General features: G+C 38.9%; 1 protein-coding gene across 3 annotated transcripts in view; it reads left to right on the plus strand.

Annotated features, from left to right (window-relative positions):
* The window catches only part of STX7 (syntaxin 7), a 31,790-nt gene extending 9,693 nt beyond the window's left edge, over positions 1–22,097 (plus strand). For 2 of the 3 annotated variants that reach the window (XM_066179163.1, XM_066179162.1), the window contains exons 3-10: positions 11,427–11,496; positions 12,972–13,062; positions 14,729–14,866; positions 15,546–15,598; positions 16,261–16,351; positions 16,998–17,070; positions 18,086–18,168; positions 20,727–22,097. In XM_066179163.1, the coding sequence (XP_066035260.1) occupies positions 11,427–11,496; positions 12,972–13,062; positions 14,729–14,866; positions 15,546–15,598; positions 16,261–16,351; positions 16,998–17,070; positions 18,086–18,168; positions 20,727–20,822 (695 nt within the window). In that variant the 3' untranslated portion in view covers positions 20,823–22,097. Of the gene's footprint in view, positions 1–11,426; positions 11,497–12,971; positions 13,063–14,728; positions 14,867–15,545; positions 15,599–16,260; positions 16,352–16,997; positions 17,071–18,085; positions 18,169–19,961; positions 20,415–20,726 lie in introns of those variants that run through there. The other variant, XM_066179164.1, reaches the window with a different exon arrangement.
* Positions 22,098–25,314: the final 3,217 nt, after the last annotated feature.

Here is a 25,314-nt window from a genome sequence, read left to right on the forward strand (position 1 = left end):
GAGATTTAGGGAACTAGTCTGTGGGGTATTTCTCTATTACTTTCCTTACAGCTGTTTCACTGAGAAGCTGGAGTTGCAAAACTTAAGGCTGCTCTTGACATCCTAAGAGAGCGCTGGGCCTCAGGCAGGAAAGGGAGAGTTAGGCTCTCAGAGCCACTCTTGGAGTTTTTAGAGTATCCATGTGACTCTGAGCAGTGCTCTGAAGTCTGGGGAGTCTGAATCACATGTGCTGGAATGAGCTGCAGTGTTGTGTGCTGAACCTCGGTGAGGTCAGCAATGCCTGCAAGCCATGTCTCGCTGGTTTGGTTTTGGGTCTGTGTTACCAATGATGAGGAGCAGATCTGCAAACAGCTAAGGGATCTTCGGATTTAAATAATAAAGCCAAAGAAATGTATAATGAGCTAGACTTGGGCAACTGCTAAATTTCTGTCTTACTGGAACACAACTGATGGTTAAGGTTTGATGGTCTGTCTGGACTCTAGTCCAAAGTAACTGTAATTCTCATTCCAGGCTTATTTTATACCTGTTTATAAAATCCAGGTGACCTACATTTCATATTTTAAAAGTCCAGTGCATTTAAAGGTGGTTGAGGTTTGTGCCTAATATTCTGAATATGAAGAACAAGAATATGGAGGAGAGAATATGTAGAAGAATATACGTAGGATGTAAAGCTCCAACCTGTTTGGCCTTTGCAGACAGAGAACCTATTATCAAAGTAATTTAATCAGTGTTTACTGAAGGAGCAGTTGTTCTAGAACTGGGTTTCACAGGTAGCACTCTCACTTATTTGGCAGCTTAATGGCAGCGTTACTAACTTGAGACAAATCTAAATGCCTTTCTTCAATATTTCCTTGAAATATTTCCTCTTGGTTTACAGCAACTGGATAGACAAGGAATGAGTGTGATGCACAGATACAAGATGAACTATCAGAATATATTTCTCTGCAAAATATATTTCTCTGTGACAAAACAAATTCTGCCTGCTTACAAAACTGTATTTTTACCTGGCATGTTCATTTACCCTACTGGGATCTGCCTAGGAGGATGAGCACATTGAATCCGTATGTGATTGGGCCTTTCCCTTTCCCTTTCCTCGTTTTCCCCACCCTCTCTTTTGGAAGGGCATACAAATGTATAAATCTGATCTCACAACAAGTGGACAGATGAAAGCAGATTGAGCAAAACAAACAAAAAGCCTAATTTAAAGGCTTCAAAATATGTAACTTTCAGACTTCTCACAACTGAAGATGAAGGCTAGCAGTTCTTTGAAATCTGTTTTCTGCATTTTAAAGAACTGATTTTCTTTGTGTGGCTAAAAGGGGGAAGGCATTTTATTTGAAAAGATGTTCCCAAGAGGGAGAAAAATGTGAGTTGCATTCCTCTACAGGAACAAATCCAGTTATAAATGTAGGAAGGATGCAGTTAGAGGAGTAGGTGCCTCTTGCTCAGCTGGAAAGATTTGACTCGTGTCTCTGACAGGAACTGTGCAAGAAGTAGCCAGCCGTGCTTTTTCCTCCCCCTACATACTTAAATAACTCTGCTGTGTGTAGGTCATTGAGGAAGCTGGCTAGTAGGCCTTTGTTTTGCTTTGTAGTTAATATTTTATTTGTAGCTACCAAATATGTCACTTGGAGCAGTCCCTGAAGAAAAGCAAGAACAGTTCAGGCTAGATATGTAACTCTCGAGTCTCTACTGGCATCTTGAGCTGGGCTTTGGGAGCTGTCCATTTAGAAGCAGTTTAGAATGCTGCCTTTTGTGTGGGAACACAGAACAAAGCCTGATATTGGTAAAATATACCCAGTTTTTGGGTTTTAAACACTTCTTTTAAAGCACTTTTTTTTGTTTGCTTGCAAACAGTAATCAAGCAGCTAGAGACCCTACACTAACTGAAACAATGCGTTCATATTCCTTCTCTACCAACCCCTTCCTTTGCTACCCAACTCCTCCAGGTTATGTCAGCATTTTGTGCAGAGTTGGTTGCAAAGCCGGTAAGAATGGCATATTCTACCCTTGCTCAGTATTGGCTCAGTAGGTCACTGATAGAGTATTTGAGTTGTCCATTCACACTGAAGATCAGCCCAGCTCAACAAACACATTGTCTGCCAGGTAATAAAAATAAAATCAAATAAAATTCAGTAGCCACAATCCACGTATGGTTGGAGGGGGTTTGGCTGACTTTAAGAGATACTTTCTCATAGGGACTTCTGCTTTCTGCCAACTTCCTTTGCTGTTTGTTAAGGTAGCACAAGCATCAATTCATATAGACCACATTCCTGGAAGGTCAGCTTAAGCCAGAAGAGATCCCTCTGTCATGGGATACCTGTCTTGTGACTACAATTTTGTTCAATTTCTTTTGCATCTCAAGTTTTGTATACGCTACTATTCTCACTGAATGTTGTTAAAATGGGAGTCAAATTAGATAAATCATATGACTTTGTCTGTAGCTTTATCTAACTGAAGAAAATCATAAACGTAGATTAAACCCTGAAAAATATTAAGACTTTTGATAGATGCCTTTATGTTGTGGTTTAAGCCAAGTAGGTAGTTAAAATGTTCTGCTAAAAAGGCTGAAACATTCAGGAAAAGCTGTATCTGTCACTACGTTTGAAACACCAGCAGGTTCGCATGATTACTCTTGGCTAAAGAAGAACACAGATGGGCCCATGAAAAGTAAATGAGATCGCTGAGGTGTTGAAATCAGAGCCTGTATGAAAACAAAATTCTATTTTGTCTATATATAAAGTGTGGTTTTGTACAGGTGTGGCTCTAAAGAAAATAGACTCCCAGTAGAGTTTGTTGAGACTTCTAACAGTGTTATTGTCAGAAATTTCCAGTTAGCTGCAGTTAACCAGATTTAACTTTGTGGGAGCATATCAGCTGAAACAATTACTATATTATTATTGTTGTTGCTGCTGTCCAGAAGGTTTCTTGGATTTGGAATGAAGTTTCTATAAAACCTGGAAAAGGCTGGTTATTTAGGGATTTAACCACCATTATATCCTTCCACATTTCATTTTGTGGCCTTTTTCCAAGGTTGGAAAACTGAGGAGAAAGTTAGCTAATTTGGATCTTTCTGAATGCTTGTCTTTGCAATGACGTAAAGTTATGAAGCTCACAGTTCTTGTAGAAATAATTTCTGAAGACCTCAAGCCTGAATCATTTCCATGCAGTTCTTAAAGGCTTTGTTCTATGTAAAATTGCATATACATTTAAGGATGCATGCCTCACAGATTTGTCTATGAATCTGGAAAGTTTTAAAATATTTTTCTCTTTGTTTTGTCTTCTTTGTCTTATTTGGATGGCACTGCACAAGAGGGACAGGGATTTATTTATGCTAGCGGCAGAATAGGCTGAAAAAATGGGTCTCCCGTGTATGCCCCAGCACACTGTTTGTGTCAATGTGTGCAGAAAAGGCAGAGTTTTTCCTTGACTGGCTCTGGATTGCATTACAGTTATTATAAATAGCAAGGTGTCCAGTGAAGGCATCCACAATTTTACTGCAACAGTTGCTTTTGTTGATGGAGCAAGTATAAATGGACTCACCTCGACAAGATAACTTTCAGAACAGCCTGCATTTGCAGCAGAGGAGAAGGGATGTGGCCAGGGTCCTCATGCTTCTTCCTGTCTCTAGACAGTTGTGTTTCAGATCCTCTCTAAAGTACTCAAAGTGCCTGCTGCAGCTCAGTTCTGTTGGATTTTCCTCCTTGTGGATGGGAGATTGCATAGCAGCTTGGTTATACAGAGAGCCCTCAATCAAATCTCCTATAAAACTGCTGTGGTGGGGGCTGGACACCTGTCAGGGCTTAGAATAAACCCAGGTCAGTGATCGATTGTGAGTGGCCCCGCAGTAGCTGCTACTTGTTTGTGATGACCCGTCTGTGGTGTGTTGTGTCTCCTTCCATGTCAGCTCCTGAGGTAGCTGCAGTAATGACCTGGCCTCTTAAAAACCAGACCTACTTCATGTAAGTGGGTTGGGTTATGGTGTTTGTCCAGTTACTGTTTACTGCAGAACTATGCTTCATTTTCATAATTTCATAAGCTACTGGTATTGTTTAGAGAAATTTCAGGAAGTTTCAGGAAGTTACCAGGGACACTTTAGGATAAGAATATAAAGCGATTGGTTTAGTGACTTCCCCTTAGCTGAGCTGTAATAATTGATTGCATGATCAGTTATTGTGCACTTAAACAATATGTGTTTAGTGGGTTCTATGCCCACATTAGAAGAGCAGCGAACACTTCAATCCCCCTCTACTGTGTCCTTGGAGGACCATTATAGATGGAAGTACACTAGAAAGAAATAATTACCACAGCTCTGTAAAAACTGAGGGCAGACCCTGAACTCAGGATATTGTTGCTGGTGTTCCTAGTCACTATGGGGCATGATTCTATTTAGAAATGTCAGAAGCTGTAACAAAATATAAACCAAAGGTTACAAGACTGGATGTTTTCCCACTCTTTGGTGCTTACTCGGTCTTTAGTCCTTGGAGCAGAGAGGACAATCTTCAGGCCCATCCTCATTTTATTTTCTTCTTCCTACACATACATCACTTACTGTTTTTCTGTGCTGATGCATTCTCCTGTTTAAGAATAATCAGTGTTACACACTGAGTTAAGACAAAACAAAGCAAATTACTTAAAACCAAATTACTGAAGTTTTTAGATACTTGATTCCAATTAAGTAAGTTCCTGGGATGATTTCTAGTGTAATCTGGTATCTTTTGACTGATGTCCTGGATTTGATTCCTCTGATAAACTGTCACTCTTGGTAAAAGTAGGGCTAGCAGTTCAGCACTGTGGCATTGTGATTTATGTAAAATTTGAAGGAGTGTGAACTAGACTAATAGCTTTAAAGAGGGTCTTACACAGAAGAAAATCTGATAAAGATATTGCAACTAAATCAGAATCATTGAATCATAGAAAGGCTTGGGTTGGAAGGGACCTTAGAGATCATCTAGTTTCAACCCCTGGCCATGTGCAGGGATGCCCCCCACCAAATAATGTTGCTCAAAGCCCCATCCAACCTGGTTGTGAAGATTTCCAGAGATGGGGCATCCACAGCTTCTCTGGACAACTTGTTCCACTGCCTCATCACACTCACAGTAGAGAATCCTTTTCCTAAATCTATTCTCTTTCAGACTGAAGCCATTCCACCTTGTCCAGTCACTAGATGCCGTTGTAAAAGGTCTCTCTTAATTTTTCTTTGATCCAGGAACATTTTCTGCAGCATCTCTTCATTTTTAGTCAAGTACCCTCAGCTGAAGTGCAGAAGGAAAACACATTGAATTGGATTTGAATAAATTGAGGAAGTCTGTTGTCCCCAGGCAAAAGCAGTTTGAACTGGTGTAATTTTAACAAATAATTCTTTTGTCCTGATAACCTACTCTGGAAGGACTCTGAAGTTTATTACATTCCACACAGATTAATCTGTAACTGGATGTGCTGTTTGTTGGCTCACTTGTTCAGCTGGGAAGAAGTGGGAGATTTCTTCACAGTTACCCAGCCGGTTGCAGCGCGTGTGAGGTATTTGACAAAGCAATTCTGCAAGGTGACTGTGCTGGGGCTGTAGTCACTGCTTATTTGCTTTGTAAGCCATAGCTGGAGCATAAGGCTTACACAGAGGAAATCAATGTTGCATTAGGTGTACACAAAGGAACACTTTGTTGATTCTGTTTATTCTCCTTGGGATCAAGAATAAGGAAGATGACAGAAAAGCAATGTCTTTAAATATCTGTTGTTGTTTCAGCCCTGTGAACCTCAGACAGTTACTAAAACCCTGTCTGTCCCTTTTTAAGTGTAGGATGGTGACATAGATGGGACCATTACAATTAACATTCAGGAGGAGCTGTTCTTCTGCTCCTTCTTTCTGTGAGGTCCCAATCCTTGCTGTTTTGTAAGGCAGGTTTCATTGTGCTTGCTCTGCCTGCTTGTCTAGTTCTTGTCTTCTGCAGTGCAGTGCCTTGTTGTTTGTTGCTCATGTTGCTGTTGGTGTTTCTTCCATGCACACCCAGTTAGTGCCACGTTGTGGAAGCATTAGACCATAGCTTTATGAAACTGGGCAATGTGGTGGGTCTGGCTGAAGGAAGCTGAAGAAAACAGCTGGATAGCTATAAAGGAGTCTTGTGCGATCCAAATAAGAAGTGAGGTTACTGCAGTGGGGTAATAAGCAGCAGTCATTAAACATATTTGTCCTCAATTTCATGCCTCTATATTGAGGGATATTTTTTTAGAACTCTCAGGATTATGTTGTTGATACATATCATTCTCCATCTGTAAAGCTACAACAAGCTTGGTCATGGCCGCTTGAAGTTTTGAAGTTTGGTTTTCCAAATGTGAAATAGAATGGAGTTTAAGGTAGGAAGACAGCTGGTTGTGGGTAGCTTGAGAAAGCTTCTCTCCTGTAGCTGGAGTTACTGGTGTACATTGCAAAGTAACACCATCCTCGGTTTCCTTTGGCTAATGCTGTAGATGAACAACAACAGTGTTTGGACACTTCTCAGCCCTGCCAGAGAAGGTGGGTGACCTCCACTCTATTCTTCATTTCCATTCTCTTAGTTGGTGCATTGCCTTTCAAACATTAGGGTTTTACTGAAGGATTTGGGTGGGGTTTTTTACCTTTTCTACTGCAGCAGTGCTGTTCTGTTACAGCTGCTACAGTGATTACTAATACACAGTTTGGAATTCAGATTATTTGCACCCATGATCTTAGAGGAAAGAAGTTGTTTACATTTTGGGTTTCATTGTATTAATTTATTTGTGCCTTTAAGTTTTAAGTTTCCTATGCCACCTTTTAAATGTTCTGATTTAAAGGACAGGAACCAGCAGTTATGTCAACATGGATTTACTTGTAGTAATGAAACAGCTTGGCAAATCTGGCTGAAAAACAAGACAAGATGAGGAGGAAGGAGAGGAGTCTTTCTTCTTTGCCAGCGAGCTCTAAAGCAAAGGTAGTTGTGTGATCCAGTATGTGAAACATGGTTTTATTTATGAAAAGAAATTGTATGTATTACAGTTTAGTCAGGAACTGACAGAAACTTTCTCAAGTACTCCTACCTGTTAAACATCATAAATATTTCCACTGCAACTATCTCTGCTTCTATGACTCTTGTAGAGAAAAGGAGATCGTTTATATTAGAGACTACTACTTTCCTTTGTATGTTCTCCTTAACTAGAGGAAGAGACTTCCACTGACTAGAAATGGAACCACTGTTTGGCTTAGTAAAAATAAACATGAGCTGACTCTTGAATAATTTTCTCTGTAGGAATTCAGGTTAGGTCTTAATTGTTTCTCTGGCTCATCATTAACCATGTCTGACCTGTTTCTGAGCATGTGACCAGCCTTAGAGAAGCTGAGTAGCTTTTATCAGCTAAGAGTTGTGTATTGTGAGATCTAGATCAGGAATGCTGCAAAGACATATGCAGCATGGTATTGCTTAATGTTATGGTATTGCTTCTTTCTAAGACAAGACTAATTTTCAGGTAAAAATGAGATTCCTTTGCATGCAAGACAGCAGTTTCTTGGGAAAAAATGCATTTTGCTTGCACAGTGTCATGTACCCTGCTTCATGCTCTGCTCAGTTTCCAAAATGGACTGACTTTCTTTTATTGCCAGCCCACAGCTGGCAAGGTGCTGTTCCTGCTGGTGTGGTGTGAGCCCTGACAGAGCTGTTGATTTTCATTCTATGCAAACATCTACCCTGATGTGCAGTGTGAAGTGGCTGCAGGAGTCGGCAGCCTGTGATTCAGGCTGTTGCCATACCCTGGTTTCTCTGTTAAAGAACCCCTTCATGCACACGTGCTGTGTGCCCTTGTCCAGCTCCTGAGCAAAGTCCAGCAGCCACCTATGTATGCCCAAGGAGCCTAAGTGCTCACATGAGCCAGTGTCTGACTTTGCACTGTAATGGATTAAAATCATGCACAAGATCCAGTCACCCTCTGTGCAGGATTGTAATGTCCAGGACAGGAGGGACCTTATATTACTCCTGTCTTATGGAATTCCTTGGGATCTTTGAAGACTTGTGAAATGGGGGAAGGGAAAACCATAAAGAGTGAAGTAGCCTAGGAACCTGTCAAAACTGTGCTGTGATCTTGGGTCCCTGACTGTTACCAGTGTGTGTGCAGTGCAGTGCTAGGGCTTTGTGAGCTAGGCCTAAGCCTTTGGCTCTCTGGGACACTTGAGTGTTACTGATGGATTGAGGGGACCAGAGCAGATGCTGTGTGCTATGATCTGCCAGCCTGAACTCCCCTTCAACAGGACTGCAATGCTGGTTAAATTAAGAAGGCAGTACCCGTATAAGTACAACCATCAGCAGTGAAATCAGGCATTTATGAACCTCTGTTTTCCAGAGGGTAATTCCAGGTTTTCAGCAGTTTTGCTCTTCATTGCATGCTTGGTTTTTCACCCTGCTTGTTTCACAAATGGAGCAGTGGAAGGAAGCAAGCAGAGGTATTTCTGCAGTCTAACCTAAGACACTAAGGCTACCCTGCTTTTCCCTGGAGGAAAGAAAGGGATATTGTCTTATGATCTAAGGAGTTGCAAAGCTGGTTCTTGCTTTTAATCAGTATCCATGAGACCTGTGTGCACATGTGAGAGAAGGAGACCCTTTCTCTCTGTGATCCCCGTGGTAGTATCTTTAATCTTGTTAAAAAATTTTGTTCATGACACTAGGACTATAAACTGAATGTCTATAGTTTAGGTAGCTTTGTGAGTATATGTATAATATTATATCAAATATTTGAATGAGAAGTAGCTACAGTGAGAAATCAGTAAAAACAAGGGAAACCAAAAGAATTATAAGACTATATAAAGAATGTATTTTTTAGTCTGTATACACTCTAGCATATTTATATTAATACAAAGGAATACAAAGACTGGATTTTTTTAACCCATCAATCTGTAGGTATATACTGTAAATCAAGATTTCAGGAAAGTCAGCTTATCTACTTCCTTTGTTTTACTGGTCCTACCAGCTTGTTTTTGGCTTTTTTATGAAGCATCTTGCAGAAAGCTGCTGAATGCTATTGGTCAAAATTTACTTTTTCTGCTCTGCCTTTTTTTTTTTCTATTTACTTACTTGAATAAGCATTTTAATTTTTCTATGTGGTATACTTCATATAAACAAATAATTGAATTTTTTCAATAATACCCATTATTGTGAAGGGTTAAGGTGGAAAATACTGAATTACAGGAAGCATAGAAAAAATGCTATTATTTTAGTCCTTAGGATTTTTTGTCTCCAATTTTTCCCCTTGTGATTTGAAGTTCTATTTGAAATTTGCTATTTTTACGCAGACTTACGGACTTCATGGTAAATTGTGTCTTAATTTTATGCTAAATTTTTGAATCAGAAGACCTGAACCGCCATGAACTCTGCCTCTGGAATTGTATATCTGACCAATTTTGCACTGCTGGCTTTTAATTTTCTCTCAATTATCTACTTGTGTTCAGCTTTAGAAGTAGGATAAATACGCAATTAGCTTGGAATGCAAATATTTTAAGTATAGGCCATGTTTCAGGGAATTTTTGTTTAAAACACAGGCCTGCTTTTTCTTTACTCTCAGTTAAATAATGCGCCTCAAGGTGGCGGTAGGACACACACGGACTTCTTCTGTTTTGGTTTTCTTTTTACTCTCCCTGGTAAAAGTAAGTGCGGAATAACCGAGCTCCTCGGCTCTGGAGTCAGAAGGGAGAACGCCTTGGAACAAATACAGGATAATTAGTGTTCTCTTTTATAGATATTAAAACTCTATGTTCTTGAAGATAACACCAGCCAGTTGTCTTTTTGTTTGTTTTAAAACAGTGCATTGCACTGTCCATAAAAAGGAAGCTTAATTACCCCGAGCTCGTGTTGATCGTTGAGTTTGAGCAGCTGCCCAGGAGAAGTGCAGCAGGCGGACACTGCCTCGCCCAGCAGGCAGGAGGCAGGGAAGGGCTGATCCTTGGTAGCCAGTGGTGACTGTAGCCAAAATCAAAAATCTTCACTCATGTTTTGCTGGTTTTCAGCTCAATTAAAATACAAGCTGCATGCAACCCATCTTACAGTGCTATTCCCCACAGAAATTCTGTTAGTGGTTTGTGCCGTTTAATTCTCTCAAAAACACTTGCCTAGAGTAAATCTTACTTTCCCATTTTGATGTATTTATTACCTGGGTGTGCACACGAAGTATTGGCTATGGGAGTTGTCACCATTGAGATGTTTTGTAAAGTAGTGCAGATAATCCAGGATCATCTACACAACATTCAGTGGAGACTTGTTATGAAGCAAAGATCAGAATTAATATTGTTGCTAAAAATGCTTTAAGGAATTAAAGTTTTATCTAAATGGTTATCATAACTCTTAGCTTATTTTATTATTTTACCTGAAGTTCTGTCTCCTACAGATTGTTTCTATAATGAATGGAAAAGTACTCTCTTTTTTAAATATGTTTTTCTTCCTTATGTAGAGTTGTCACTTACTGCATTTTTAACTGTGTTCAGGAAAAATAAAATAGATAGTCAGCTAATGAAGTGAGGATCCAACATAATGTCTTACCATATCTGTCTGTGTTGTACACCAGTCTGCCTGGGGAGAGCCACAGGAATCCAGGAAGGACAAATCTACTTCTAGCTGAAGTCAAGAAAAATGAGTTATTCTGAATACTTATTGTTCGGTTTAGAACATGAGGTTGTTAAACTGAGATAAAGCATCTTGAAGTTACAAGTTTTGCAGTGTGAAAAACTACCTATCCTTTAAGTTTCTATCCATTTTTCTCCTCGCTTTCTCATGTGACAGTACAATATATTAGGCTGAAAATAAGGCACAGACAACATGTCACTTCTTGCAGTTCAAAGCTAATGTTTTATGAAACACACTTAAAAATCACTGGCAGTTTGTATCCCAGACTTAAAAACATAAGATTCTCAAAATTGCAATTTAAACCTGGACACATGACTTTTATTTCCTTTTTAATGTACTGTAAATCCATGAATGCTTTGTTGTTGTCTCTTCATTGATGCATGGATTCTGAAATATTTGTGTAAGGTAATGTTATAGAAGTCTTCCATACAGTTTTTCAAAATGATATGCATAAAATAAACCAGAATAAGAATGGTGCTGTTTATTTAAAAAAAAAAATCAATAAAACACCTAATTTAGACTTACTATAATGAAATTATTGACTAATCTTTAAATTGCCTGTTTCTACCTAAAAATTTGAATACATGCCCATCCTTCATAAAAATCCTCAGGTTTTTGTCTTTGACATGGCAAAAATCGTTCAGTAGTTGTTTTGGGACTTACAAATGGGATCTTTGTAGTACATTGAAAAAGTCCTGTGTATCTGTTTCTGTCAATTTATTTATATGGCTTTAGAATTGTCAAGCAAAACTGTAGAAAACTGAGTAGTAATTGTCTCTGCCCCATTCAAATTTTTCTTCTCTTCACAAACAGCTGCTGAAATACAAAGAATACTACATCAGCTTGGAACACCACAGGACACGCCTGAGCTGAGGCAACAGCTGTGAGTACTTCACATGAAAACACTTAATTTCATTGCATCGTAAACAATCTCCCCTTAGGTGATGAGGTGGATTTCTGTTAGGCAGAGTGCTTGATTTCCCTGAGAAAGGTGAGCATAGAGAAATATTTGAAACTTTGATGTTGGGCTCTGCTTTCTAAAAGTAGGATAGACTGTAAATTCGAATCTGCTGATTTGCCCGTGCACATTGCCTGCAGTATCAGTGCATCTGTAAAACCTGTGCTGTTTGTTAGCAAAGTGGCCCAACCAGAAAGCAATATCACTGCTCAAAAACATACCCTCACACCCCTCCACTCCAGTCAATGCTTCCAATCTGCCTGTAGAAGCGTCACAGGGTAATGAATATATTCATTGAGGTGGGTTTTTTGTGAGATGGGATACCAGGAGAGGAAGGGGAATGTCATTTTTAGTGATGAAAGCTACAGTAAGGGATGACATTATAGAATACATACCAGAAATACATACCAGAAATAGTAACAAAACAGAAGTGAAATCAGACTCCAAGGCAGATGCTCTGCTGGAGTTCAGTCACCTAAAGGTGGACTTTCACTAATACGCCTCTAGGAGTGACAGCAGCTGCTCTCTACTTCTCTGCATGGTCTAATGAACCAGTATGATTTTTTATCATTAAACTCCTTTACCACATTAATCTCAGCATCACAAATGCATGTAAACAACATGTTGTGCTCACCCTGGCATTTTTTGTGTGTTTCATGCTGTGCTGTGGCCATTGAGTAGTAGGAGGAGGTGTGTGTTGGACCAAAGTCGTCATGATGTTCATTTTGTGTGAACAGCCAAATTGCTTCATAATAGCCTGAGTTCAGGACCCATAACCTGACAGGATCTAGTCATAAATTCATACATAAACAGCGTAGAAGCTGTTGTTAAGGACATGCTTCAGACCCTTATTGGGATAATTTATGTATATATATATAGTAGGCTTGCTTGAGTTTTTATCTGTTTTTCACTTGTCTGAATTTTTGACCTTTCCAAGTGTTGTTTGATTGTTTTAAATATTGATGCTAATGGGTTGATAATAGTTTTCCAGGTAAAGCCTTTTTATATAGACTGAGCAGTGAGGATGCCAAAGCAGGTAAAGAATTTGAGTAAATTAAAAAAAAAAAAAAAGTGAATATTGATAGAGGATTGTGTGATAATATCAGAAGTATATTTATGCATTCATAATGACTACAAAGTATTGCTGTACATGAATAAAATAAACCTAAGGAAAAAAAAATGTGAGTAATGATTAATTATACTGTCTCACTGAGGAACACACCTTATTCAATGCCTGTCCTGCCTGGAATCCGTGATTTCATGCCTTTACACTGAAGAACAGAATAAAGATGGCTTTGTGTGCTTCAGAGAAGCTTTTAGTACTGATGTTTTTCTGAGAATCAGTGAAATTTAGCAAAGTAACCCAATGGTCTCTAATGAAAATTTGTATTTGGTTTTAGGCAACAGAAGCAGCAATACACCAACCAACTTGCCAAAGAAACTGACAAGTACATTAAAGAGTTTGGATCTTTGCCTGCAACAAGTGAACAGGTAAAACTAAAAGGCATGGCTTGTTTGACTATTATGTTGGCTCCTGTAAAGTATTTGAGTCACTTTAATTCTTTATTCCTGTTTTCAAAGCACTGTTTAGTTAGTCAACACATTTGCACAATGTGGGAATACTTAAAATGTAAGAATATTTTGTTGCTGTCTAGACTTGTCCCAAAGTTGTTTTTATGTATCACGAATGAAGTAGTGGGATGGAAGTAGTGGGAATCAAGGCAGTGTACTGTGCCTTTCTGCTTTTTCAGGTAGCTGGACACTTTGTAATCCATTGCAGTGATGCTGTATCTAACTCCGCCAGCACTCAGACTGCTTCCCGGGTCAAGGAATTGTGTGCCAAAACACTGTTCCCTCACTGTCTGAATAATTATTACAACGGTTGTTACAATATGTCAGATCAACATATGTGCTATGTCTTGTCACAGGCTTTTGCATTCTCAAGAGGACTAGACAGGAGCTGTTACTAAATCAACCTGTGCAGTCTTTAAACTGCTTTTTTCTGAGGTCTGTGTAAAATCTTTCAGTCAGAAACATGTGAAGTGGCTGTTGTGGTTAGCACACTCCTCTCTGCCCTCCTGTGGTTTCTTATCCTAGCAAAATCCATCACTTAAATAAGGGAAGAACAAGAGGATCCTAGAAAACACGGATTCAGGATATTGTCACCCAAACAACTTGCCTGGTCTGTGGTTAGTTTCTAAGGAGCCCTTGGGAAAGTGAATGGTCTTGAAACACTGAGTGCAAATGACAGGCCATTATCTATGTGTGCTCATCCTCTCAAGCTGTTAACTTCTAACAGCAGTGTTAAAACTTGGTATATAAGCTCAGCCAAAGTGTCTTTAGTTTGTTGGGGTTTTTTCTGTTTGCTTGTCTTGGAGTTGAAAAGTTCACAGTGAAATGTTGCACTGTTTAACTTTACCCTTTTATCAAAGCTCTTTCCTAATGAAATATCTAAGTAACAGATTCATGAATGGCAAATGACTGCTTTTCAGAAATTTGTAAGGGTTGATGTATGCATATCTTTTGGAAAATATGGTGGAGGCTCTCCTGAGTACCCCATATTCCCCTTCCCTTCACTACAACTTTAAAAAAAAAAAAAAAGCAAACCTGAAAGGTTAGAACAAGTATTTCTGGATCTGTTCTAAGGCACTTGAGGAGTATGTGAACCCACTTCTGGATCCAGTTCAATATGCATTTCCAGCATTTATGTAAAATACATATGAAGTGCTCAGTTCTTTCTTTTCTGCACCCTTCCTCCCCTCTATATTCAGTCACCTCTGCATATTTTAGCATTCCCGGTGTCAAAATATTTCACACTAAAGCAGAAGATTTTACAATCAGCAGATAATAAAGAAGGTAGAAGCTTTCTTATCACTGCTCATTTCTCTTTTCTAGCTGTTAAATGAAAATAAATACATTGATTTGCTCTTTAAATGCCTTAATTTGTGTGGTTATGTGATCCCAGAAGGAAAGAAGGTTTGTCCATGGAATTGCAAATGATTTTGTTGAGAGCCTTCCCTTATACCAATTTAGAAGAAAGAGTATATATGTGTTTAGTATTTAGCAGACTGAAATAGTAAAGACAAAAATAGACAGAAATAGTAAAGCCTTGAAAAGCCTGAGCTCATTTGACTTGGTAAAACCTTTTCTCCTACAGCGTCAAAGAAAAATACAGAAAGACCGTCTTGTGGGGGAGTTCACCACAGCACTCACAAATTTCCAAAGACTCCAAAGGCAAGCTGCTGAGAAGGAAAAAGACTTTGTAGCCAGAGTAAGAGCCAGCTCAAGGGTGTCTGTAAGTATCAGGAAATGTGCCATTATATTCTTTACATTGGTGTTAGTGGTGTTCTGTGTCAGATTTGCCTCTACAGTGCTACTTAGCTTATAGCTGAGTCTATATGCTGCAGAACATGTGTGATATGATTTTATAGTAGAGGCTGCATTGTGTTATAATAACCTCCCTGGACAACTGCTGCTATTTCCTTGCTTTTGTCCCACAAAGGAATGAACTGGGCCTGTTTTCATGCTATAATCTTGCAAAAGCAACTTCCAGTAGGTTTTGAAATGCTTTTGCTCTACCTTTAGATATCAACAGATTTTTTCCTTTGGGGAAGAATGACTTGCCAGATTTCAGTGGAGTATTAAGGTGGAGAAATGCTGAGTAGCTTCCGATGTTGAGCTTTTCCTTGTCAGTATATCAATTTTGCCTTTTCACTCTGTGCCAAATACACGTTCTGTGTATTGTAAGTTGTAGCAGGCAGTTACTGAGCTGAATGCTTTTGCTTGTATTTCAGCCTTATGCATTCATAAAGGAAAATCAGGATGAACATGAGAACATGTTGAACCATGTTTCAGTTTGACTTACTAGAAACCTTCTAGTATTGACTCCTTCTAGTATCAACTATAGAAATGCTGCCAGTGCTCTTTTCAGGGCTATAATGTTTTATTTATATTTTTAAACACTGATCATGTAGGGTGGGGCTCCAGAAGATAACTACAAAGAAGGAACACTTGTCTCTTGGGACAGGTAGGTTGGAATACTTAATATGCCTTAACCTAGCTCAGAATAGTAAATGGCCTGCAGGGAAGCAAGCTGCCTATGATTTTTTTTGGTTTTTAGCATAAAGAAGGTACTTTGATGGCATGCATGGGGAGAAAAAGAAGCAGTTCACATAATGTCCCTCCTTTTTTCTGATGCTTCAGCTGCAACCATATCCTTAAACTCCCCTAAGCTGCATTTGGGTTTTCTGGGACTCAACCTTAGGGAAGAAGAGTCCAATTTGAATAAAAGAGAGCTGTTGTGGTAAGGACCCAGTGTTTACAGGGAACTCCCATTATCTCCATACTCTCCAAGAACTGTTTCTTAGTCTCAGATTCTTTTTTGTTGCTCAGATAGATGTAAACTCCGCAGCTGATAATTCAGAAGGAACTTTGACCTTGTATTCATACTTAGAATTTCCAGTCAGCCACCTGCTCTGTGCAGCGCTGCTCCAGCAGCTCTGCTACACCAAAGCTGTGATGGTTATACCATTTCTGTTAGCCAGGGAGAGACAAGAGTAAAAACACGCATTTTATTAACTGATAATGTAAAATGTGCTATGTACTTACCTGTAGTTTTATCCTTCTGAATAATTTCTCATTGTGTTTGTTCAATTCTGCATGGCTTTTGGTTTTTTTTGTGTCTGATAGTCAACCACAAGCACAAGTGCAAGATGAAGAAATTACAGAAGATGACCTCCGTCTTATCGAGGAGAGGGAATCTTCCATTAGGCAGCTTGAAGTAAGTACAAGTGGTGCTACAGCAGAATATGCTTTTGATGTTCCAAAAAATAGCATTTTAAAAGAGCATGAGCATTAATTGGAGGCATGAATCTTGAAGAGTTTGGGGTTGTCTGTGGGTGTGGTTTTTCCCTTCAAAACTGCAAATATTGTCTACAGATGTGAAATGTACATTGGAAAGCTACAGTATGAAAGCCATGTTTTAATATACTGTGCTTAACTTCAGTGGTTCTGCTGCGGAATAACAGTGCTCATGTGATTTCAAGAAAAAGTACATACGATTTTTTCCCAATACGATCCTAGTATAGAACCATTTTAAACAGTGAATATAAATGCAGCAGTTATACCTTTCTTCACATATCTTCCCAATCTCTTGTTCAACATGTTCATTTTTAAGTGGATTTTTTGAACATTTCTGGAAATACAGAGATTTTCTGTTTCATTGAAACTTTTGTGAGTAAGGGCTTCATAAATTCAGTCTCAAAGTGCCAGAAAAACCTTCAAAATAAGTACATCAAGTTGTTTTTTTTTTTTCATCCTGTAGTATAAAGAGTCATGGATGCACGCCCTGGAGGAGAAGGAACAGTATATCTAAATGCACATAGATGCTAAAATGTGTGATGTACATTAATTTTTTCAATTTGCAGGCGGATATTATGGACATCAACGAAATTTTCAAAGATCTAGGAATGATGATTCATGAACAAGGTGATGTGATAGGTAAGTCCAATTCAAATATTACCTGAATTTTCTTTATTCAGTTTCTCTGATGAGCTTCAGTGTAGAACTTCCTTGTGCTGGAAGAATTTCTCTAATGACACTATCAATGCTAAAGCAAATCAAGTACAACCTAATAATGGGGAGGCTGGCTGAAATGACTGAGAATGCAGTAAGAAAGTGTGCTTAAAATCTAGTTTAAAACATGTAATTTTTCATGTGAAATGTCTTTAAAGTAGTTTTTTGAGCTGTTTGTACATCAAATTGGAGTTTATGTGAGACATTTTACTGTGTTTGTTAATGGATCTAAGTGTGCAGATTCAGCAAAGATTCATGCTTTGCCTTTCATGCAAACAGGTTTATTGTTTTAAGAAATGTGATTTTGTTACATCTAGAAATATTTTGTAACATCTGGAAATGGAGAATCCGTTTTCTGCGTCAACTGCTAAGCCATGCTCTTGTCTATGTCCAGAATATATTTTCAGGGATTTTTTTATTGCCTTGACCCATAATTGGTTCATGATTTTTCTACTGAAAAAATTACAATCTGTGTCAATATGATAGAACACCAAACTAGAATCATGCCTCCTGGGGTATTATTTGGTCTGTTGCCTCTGTTTCATAAACCTTAGGACTTTTTTTACTCTGGGCAGAGAGTAGTAAGTAGCAAGTTGGAGGACAAGTAATAGGTAATTTAAAAAGGGGAGAAAAAAAAGGTATAAGTACTGAAAATTTCTGCCATGGCTGATATCTAAGTTTTAGCCCTGCGTGCAGAACAGGAGAGCTGTTACCTGACATGAATTCAGCCAATCATTGCCTGGGCAGTTCTGGAATTAACTCAGGCATAAGTGTAGGAGGAGTCAAGCTTTTATAATACAAGTTACGTTGATGAATACTGATGAAGACACCAGCATTTTGGGGGAGCTCTTGTGTACACTCTCAAGTATATTTCAGCATTCCAAAACTTTGTCTGGGTTATGACTTACCAAAATTTGAAATCTTTCTTTTCAAAACAAAGACAGCATAGAAGCCAATGTGGAAAATGCAGATGTACACGTGCAGCAAGCAAACCAGCAGCTGTCAAGAGCAGCAAGCTACCAGGTAATGCCAGTTGTGTGAAACTGTTCTGCAGTAGTCTTGACTTGCACTTTCTTATGCACTTCAGATTTAGCCTAGCAAGCTCCTCATGGTATGAAGACTTAAAAGTTTATGTTAGACTACAGTGGTATTTCTAGGTCAATATAAAATAAAAGTCAGGGACTTTAGAAAGCTTTGGGTTTCCTGTGAGATTGTTTCCAGCCAGACTGTTCCAAAGCTGTCTGAGATTCTATGAGAGCACCTGGAGTTACACCTTTACTTAAAACAAAGAAACAAAAATCCCAAAACCAACAAAAAAGCTTTAAACAAACAGACTCCTGCTTTTATAATTCAAGAAGTTAAAGGTTCCTGTATATGACAGAGCAAGTCTTTGGAGATCACTGGAGGAGTAGGGAAGATAGGCAGGAAAATCTGAAAATGTGGCCAGTGCACCAATTTTTTTGCTGTCTAAAATCTTCCTGAAGCTGTGTATATCCAGCTTTTGTTATTTGCTACTCTCATGCTGAAAACATATTTCAAACTGTCAAACTTTTTGAAAAGCCTTTTAATACCTTTAAATGACACTTCGTTATAACATTTTTAGAACGTATTAGAAATAATCTTATTAGTAATTAATCTTCCCCTTTAAGTTAGAGTTAGTCCTTAGACTTTTTTTTTTTTTTTAAAAATCCTCTTCTGTATGTTGGTAGTAGCTAGGACAGTAAATGAGTGACAGAATGTCTGAAAGGCTGCCTGCTGATTTCAGAAGTGGTGAATCCTTGAACTGTGTTCTCAGTGGGACTAATTGACACATTAAGTACATTTGATGACTCCTATTTTGATACTTAAATAATTCAGGGAAAAGAAATAGCAGCCAAAAATGTCAATGCAAGGTATAAGTTTTCTGGTTGAAATTTAAAATGAAAAGCTTCACGATTTGTTTTGAGGAGGAAAGGATCTTCCCATCTCAAAGGAAGGTTATCAAGACTTTACAAGCTTCTGTTCAGTGGGTCTTGCAGGAGGCACCAAACACTGCAGAGTTGCTCTGTGTTTGGATGAAAGGACTGTGTAGTTTGCTTTGAATTTGAGCTTTCCTTTGCTTGAAAACTTATCCTTGTTCTAAGGTGCTGAAAAACTTCAGCAACTACTATATCTAGCCTGATCCCCTCAAGGAAGTGTTAGAGGTGTGCTGGGAGGAACAAGGCTGTTGATGCCCCTACAGCTCCTGTTTGTGGTTGGATGAGCTCTGTATCACTCATCTGCCCTGTGGAGTGCATTCACACAGCAGAGCAGTATGGGCAAAGCCAGGCTGCCTCAGCACTTGTAGAAATGATCAATTGTATGTTGAAATACATTTGCCATGCCTTGCTTAAGTAGTATTACTGGGGAAATATTTGACTTCAATGCATTTCTGGTAAGAGAGGGTCAGCAGGATGCAGAAGGAAGAGATTGTAAATGTAAGGAGATAATGGACACAGGAGGAAGGTACTCCAGCAAACTGATAGAGTTCTAGCAAGTAAAACAACGAAATGAAGAAATCTTAGCCTGATGGTGGGAGGAGTGGCAATGAGACAATAAAACTAGAAGAAGAGAATTGTTATAAAATTTGGTGGTCTGGGTAGTACTGGGCAGAGAACTGACAGCTTCAATGAAGAGCTGACACAGATGTTCTTCAGAGAGGAAAATTTAAAAAACCCCAAAACACCAAAACCACCCAGGCAGAAGAACTTTTGCCAAGTACAGCACAGACTGGCTTTACTTCTGGGGCTATGGCCTAGAATCCAAAGATCTGAGTGTTGTTATTCCTTTTCTATCAGCAAGAGCCTGAAAAACCCTTTGGTAATTTTCTTTCATCCTGTGAAGGAAACCTTCAGATTCCATACCCTTCAGGTAAAGGATGACAGACTGCTGCTGGTCTTGAGTGCGTTGGTATCTCAAGTTACAGACCTGTATGGGGAATGTGAAAGTTCTGAACATGGTCATAATTTGGACTTTATTGTAGTGACATCTAAATAAGTGGGACTCTAGTCACATCTCTTTGGTTTGGGTTTTTTTCTTGAAGAGTAAATTATACCTAAGAAACTTGGCAAAAACACCTTTAAAATAACTGTGACTGGATACACAGCAGTCTAGAATTGTAGTCTATTGTTCTCTTCTGTATATACACTACTAGTCTTTTTTTTTCTAGCTGACCATTTATACCTCCTCTGTTGTGCAGCTGACTGTCCATTTTCCTCTCTATGCTGTCACCTGTGCTCATGTTACTTCCCCCAGAGTTCTAATTACATTATTTCATTATATTACTGTCTTTTCTTTCATTAATTTATTATTAGGCTGTACCAGAAAATATTCCTGAAATAATTCAGTTGAATAATATAGCCATAAAGTAATCTAGATAACTTTGCCTTTTTTTTTTTTTTTTTTCCCCTTGAACATCTTTAGATGACTTGACCATCTTTATATGTAAGGACACAATTTAGTTAGATTGCACAAGCAGTTGGACCATAAAAGCGTCTGAATAGTTTTCTGATGTTCTGGTGTGGTACAGTTTTCAATCAACCTGTTTTTTTCTCTATTGACAGCAAAGATCCCGAAAGAAGATGTGCATACTCATTATTATACTTGCTGTTGGAGCATTGCTTCTTGGAATCTTCATATGGTTATCTACAAGAAGTTAATAGTCATGGTTTGCTCATTGTGAAGCTGAGTAAAATAATGGTTCTGTACTTCATCACACTTACTTTTTTTATAAGACTTTTTGTTTTAACCTGAGAAACAATGTTCTCAGTACTGCCATCAGTAAAACTGCCTGCCCTCTCAGATGTGGGTGCTGTCTTTCCAGAAAAAACTAGTCAAGATCATAAACTGTTCCGTTAACTTAAACATAAAACATCTTAAAGTTTAGGGGGCTAATCACAGTAATGATAATTTGTGTTGACAGGGTGGGTAATTATCTTTTGGGATACTGCTAAGTGTTGCTGCCAAAACAAACTCCTGAATTGTTGCCTGAGGCAATGAATTCACATCTCAGAATTTATTTTTAAGTTAGAATTATATTTCTTCTCTCTTTCCCTTCCATCGCGTTCACCTACCCATTTGATATGGGTTGTTCAAAAATAAAACATAGGTTGCTGAAGTTGATGTGATCTCTCTTTTATACCTGAAGCCTGTGAATTAAGCCTTCAGTTTGCTTGAAATCTTTTAAATGTTCCATTTATCTCTATATCTGGCATCAAGTATGGTTATGTCTGAAAACCTCCTGCTAAGGTAGGTAGGTTGAATGATGTAATTATGTGAATTTTTTGTTCTAGTCCTTGCATTAAGAAATACTGTGTTTTATTGCACACATCTGGTATCTTTGCATCTGAAGTGTGCATGAGTGGGTTTGGTTAGATGAAAATATGCTCTAGTCTGTGACTTCGTAGACTTACTGGGAAGAATAGAAATTCCCAAGTTCCTAGCTGCACTTGAATGTCACTGTTCTGAAACAGCTGTGATTTAGTTTCCATGGACAGGTCCATAGTTTTATGTGATGTCTTTCACACAGCTCAAGAAAAGAAGATTACAAGTTCAATTCCAAGTTCAACATTGGTATTTGAAATTAGGTTAAAATTGGTTGAACTGACTGAAAGCATTCAAAAAGTTTGATGCTTATAGCCTTTAAAATGACCTTTTTTCCTTTTGTGCCATTTTGTACTAATATATTAAAAATGTAAAACCACTTTTTTGCCAATTAATCTATTTGCCTTTTTACTTAATCTTGATGAACTAATCTGAAAAGTGTACAGATAAAAAAGTCACCTAATCTGTATTTTATAAAGTTCTTTCATGCCAGACTGATAGAGAATGCACTGTGTACATGGTGAGCTATGAAATATTTTTGGGGAACAATCTAACTGTAAGCATAAATGAATTGTAACCATGCAACCAAAATAAAGGTCTTTTAAAGAGTACACTTTTGTAGTACTTGCTTTTTTTTTTTTTTTTTTTTTTTTTTTTTTTTTTTTTTTTTTCTTCAGAATCTATCTTTAAAAGCACAGGTGTTGCCTTTGACTTTATGTGATTGATTGAAACTTCTCTGAACAACTCCCGAGAATTTTAGCCCAGCTGCTGAGGTGGCCCCAGGGAACCTCTCTTCCTATACTATACTTCATATGATTAACGAAAATGCTCCTGGATCTAGCATTCCCGCTAGTGATGCTAATGCCCTGGGATTTTTGTTTTCAGACTACACTAGTCTAAACTAGAACAGCAGTCAGCATTTTAGCCAGGTAGCTTTCTTACCAGTGAACTGTCTAAAACTGACTGTGGAAATTTCCTGGCTTTAATGTTTAACAAACTCTTTGCACTACTGCAAACAGGCACAGAAGGATGGCCTGATCCCCTTTGCCTAGGATAATCTTTTCCCTGTTGCAGTACCTCATTCCTGCCTCTGTCAGTGATGGATTTCATTGACATGCTGAGGAAAGAAAAGAGCTCTTTGGCAGCAGAACTTTAGCTCTGATTCCTGACACATCAGAAATTCTGTCTGTGCTTGATATTTGTTACATTGCATTTGTCTTCTTGTTTGGTTTTCCAACTAGGAGGATTCTCTACTATAATGTATGCCACCTTGAAGAATATTGTTATTGGGAAGAGATGGTATATTTATTGATTGTTTACCTTATAAAGGAATGAATGCCCCCTTTACTGAGTTTGTCCAGTAGTGACTGCAAGGTGGGATAGCCAGTACGTAAAAGCTTCCACTATGAGGAGCTGGTGAGAATCAGGCTGGGGTGACAGCACCAAATAACTTGGAAATTCTGCAAGTTGCACAGCATTGCATTTCCCAAAGCCCTGCTGCAACCTGCGGTCTCTGTTCTTCTGTGTCTGATTTGTGTGCATGTCTTTATTTCCCACATGGAATTGTCTCTATTTTCAGAGTCGTGCCTGTTCAGCTGCTCTCTGGTGTTGGTATTTGGGGCACTCTGAGGGAGAAGAGTGCTACTGAGAGTCCCTGTGGGTGCCTTGCTTGCTTTCATTCATGATTTATTGAAATAAAACCCTGCTTGTGTGGGGATGCCTCCTCCACATGCTCTCAGATGAAAGAATTCTTCCTTGAGTCCCCGTGGAAGCGGGACACTGGAGCTCTTTACCTCTGGATGAGCTGAAAGGTCAGCTCTCAGAAGTCACAGAGATGGTTCTGGCAGGTATGGTGGCTGCTGCTGTCCCATCTGTCAGGCAGGGGCTGGTGAGGAGGTCAGTGCTGGAGTGTTTACACACAAGCTCCTGTACCTGTTGGAGAGACCAGCCTGCAAGGCCCTAATTGCACATTAGGGGGCTTGGTGCTGTTAATTTTCAAACTTGATTAGGCAGAAACAAAGTGCTGGGAGGGGTTGTATTTAGAGTGTCCATGTTGGGGGGCATAAATACTCCTTTCTAATCTGCTCTTAATGGAGCTTCTATCATTTCCCTCCCCTATATGCATACACTCTTAAATGTATGAAATGCAACTTCCAAGTATTTACAGGGAGCTTTGATATCTATTAAGAACCCACTAAAACATCTGGGTGTAACATGTATGAGTCAATGTTTTTAGAACAAAGATTTTGGCAGTTCTGAATTATCCATCAATATCTGTCAGATTAGGAAGGCCAAAAAATGCAATCAAAGCACCCTTCATTTTACTGAAGGGACGTGCTAAGAATAGTTCCTTTGTAGTTATCTTAACCACGCACCAGGGGTGCTTTTCTGTTCTTTCCTACTTTTTCAAAGAGCTGAAAATCACAGAGGCACACAGCTTTTTAAAGATTTTTTTCTTTTTTCTTTTTCCCCTGCACCTCCCCCCTTTTAAATTGTTTTGATAATCAGCAGGGTATGCAATATCCCCAAGCTAACTTCATACCTAGAATCCTTCTTAAGTCACCCACCTGCACACTGTGTGTGTGTACTGTCAGCAAATATATTTGATGTCAGAGGTGTGGATAGGTGTAGATTTTGGATATCCATAGTTTGAAACCATGAAAAAAAGATGGAGTAAGGGGTCTGAAGGTGCAGGGAGGGAGAGAATGACATAATCTGTCCGTGAAGTTGAACCAATGCCCTTGTAATTAGTTGATCAGTGGCTTGGGATGTTTCAAGGACTGTGTTGTTGGGTATCTCACTTGAAAGAGATGACTTGCTTTGCTTTTGTTTAATTCTGATTGAACCTCGATGATTTCAAGAGCACCAGGGAGAGAGAAAACTGCAGAGACCTCCTTGGTGCTAAATATCAACAGTTGATGACTTTCTGTTTCTTATGGTGCCTGTGGTGCAAAGTGGTGCTTGAGTGGGTACCATGCAGCTTTCCCTTTCAGTTTGGAATTTAGTCCAGAGCTCTCGCCCAAAGCTGCTGTGGAGTGAGGACTACTTATCCTCTGATGAGGTGCCCACCTGCAGAGCCATTCTAGGTGCTATTGCTGTATAAGGGTTGCAAGAATAAATATCCGAAAGCAATCAGCTTCCAGGCATCTTTGTCCTTATAGGGGTCTCTGACGGTGCCCCTGATGCTACAGAGGTTTCTGTAGCTTAAGAATGCAAATAACAAAGCATTTACTTAGCTTTGTGTATCCTGATATATGATATCCTTCTGCGATAAGGGAGTCGTGTTTGCATAATACTAAAGAACTCCACAAACCGAGGAATAACCGGAAAAGGTAGTAAAATCTTTGTATTTTAGAGGCAGAGAGCAACAAATGATGCTGTAACTTGCTTCTTAATGCAACTCCTTCTCAACTTTCCCTGTTGGCTGTATTGAATGTCTAGTCTTGAACACAGCTGCAGTGATTTGGTTTGCTCCTATCCCAAGTATCACTATTTTAAATATCAGAAAGGTACTCAGGGTAAGGGAATGCATCACACTTGTGGGTATGGTGCAGGTACAGAGGAGGGCCACAAAATGGCTGGAACACCTTTTTTCTGAGGTCTGAGAGAGTTGAGTTTGTTCAGCCTGGAGAAGATTCCAGGGAGACTTGTGATCTTCCTGTACCTGAAGAAGTCCTCGAAGAGAACTGGAGAAGGACTTTTTACAAGACTGTGTAGTGAGAACACACTACTAGTAGGAGAAGGGTGACTGGTTTTAAACTGAAACTGGGTAGGTTTAGATTAGACTGAACTGAGTAGGTTTAGATTAGATATAAGGAAGAAATCATT

Source organism: Chamaea fasciata, unplaced genomic scaffold (genome assembly GCF_029207755.1).
Source record: "Chamaea fasciata isolate MVZ Bird 193981 ecotype frontalis unplaced genomic scaffold, bChaFas1.0.hap1 SCAF_3, whole genome shotgun sequence".
In the NCBI taxonomy this organism is placed as follows: domain Eukaryota; kingdom Metazoa; phylum Chordata; class Aves; order Passeriformes; family Sylviidae; genus Chamaea; species Chamaea fasciata.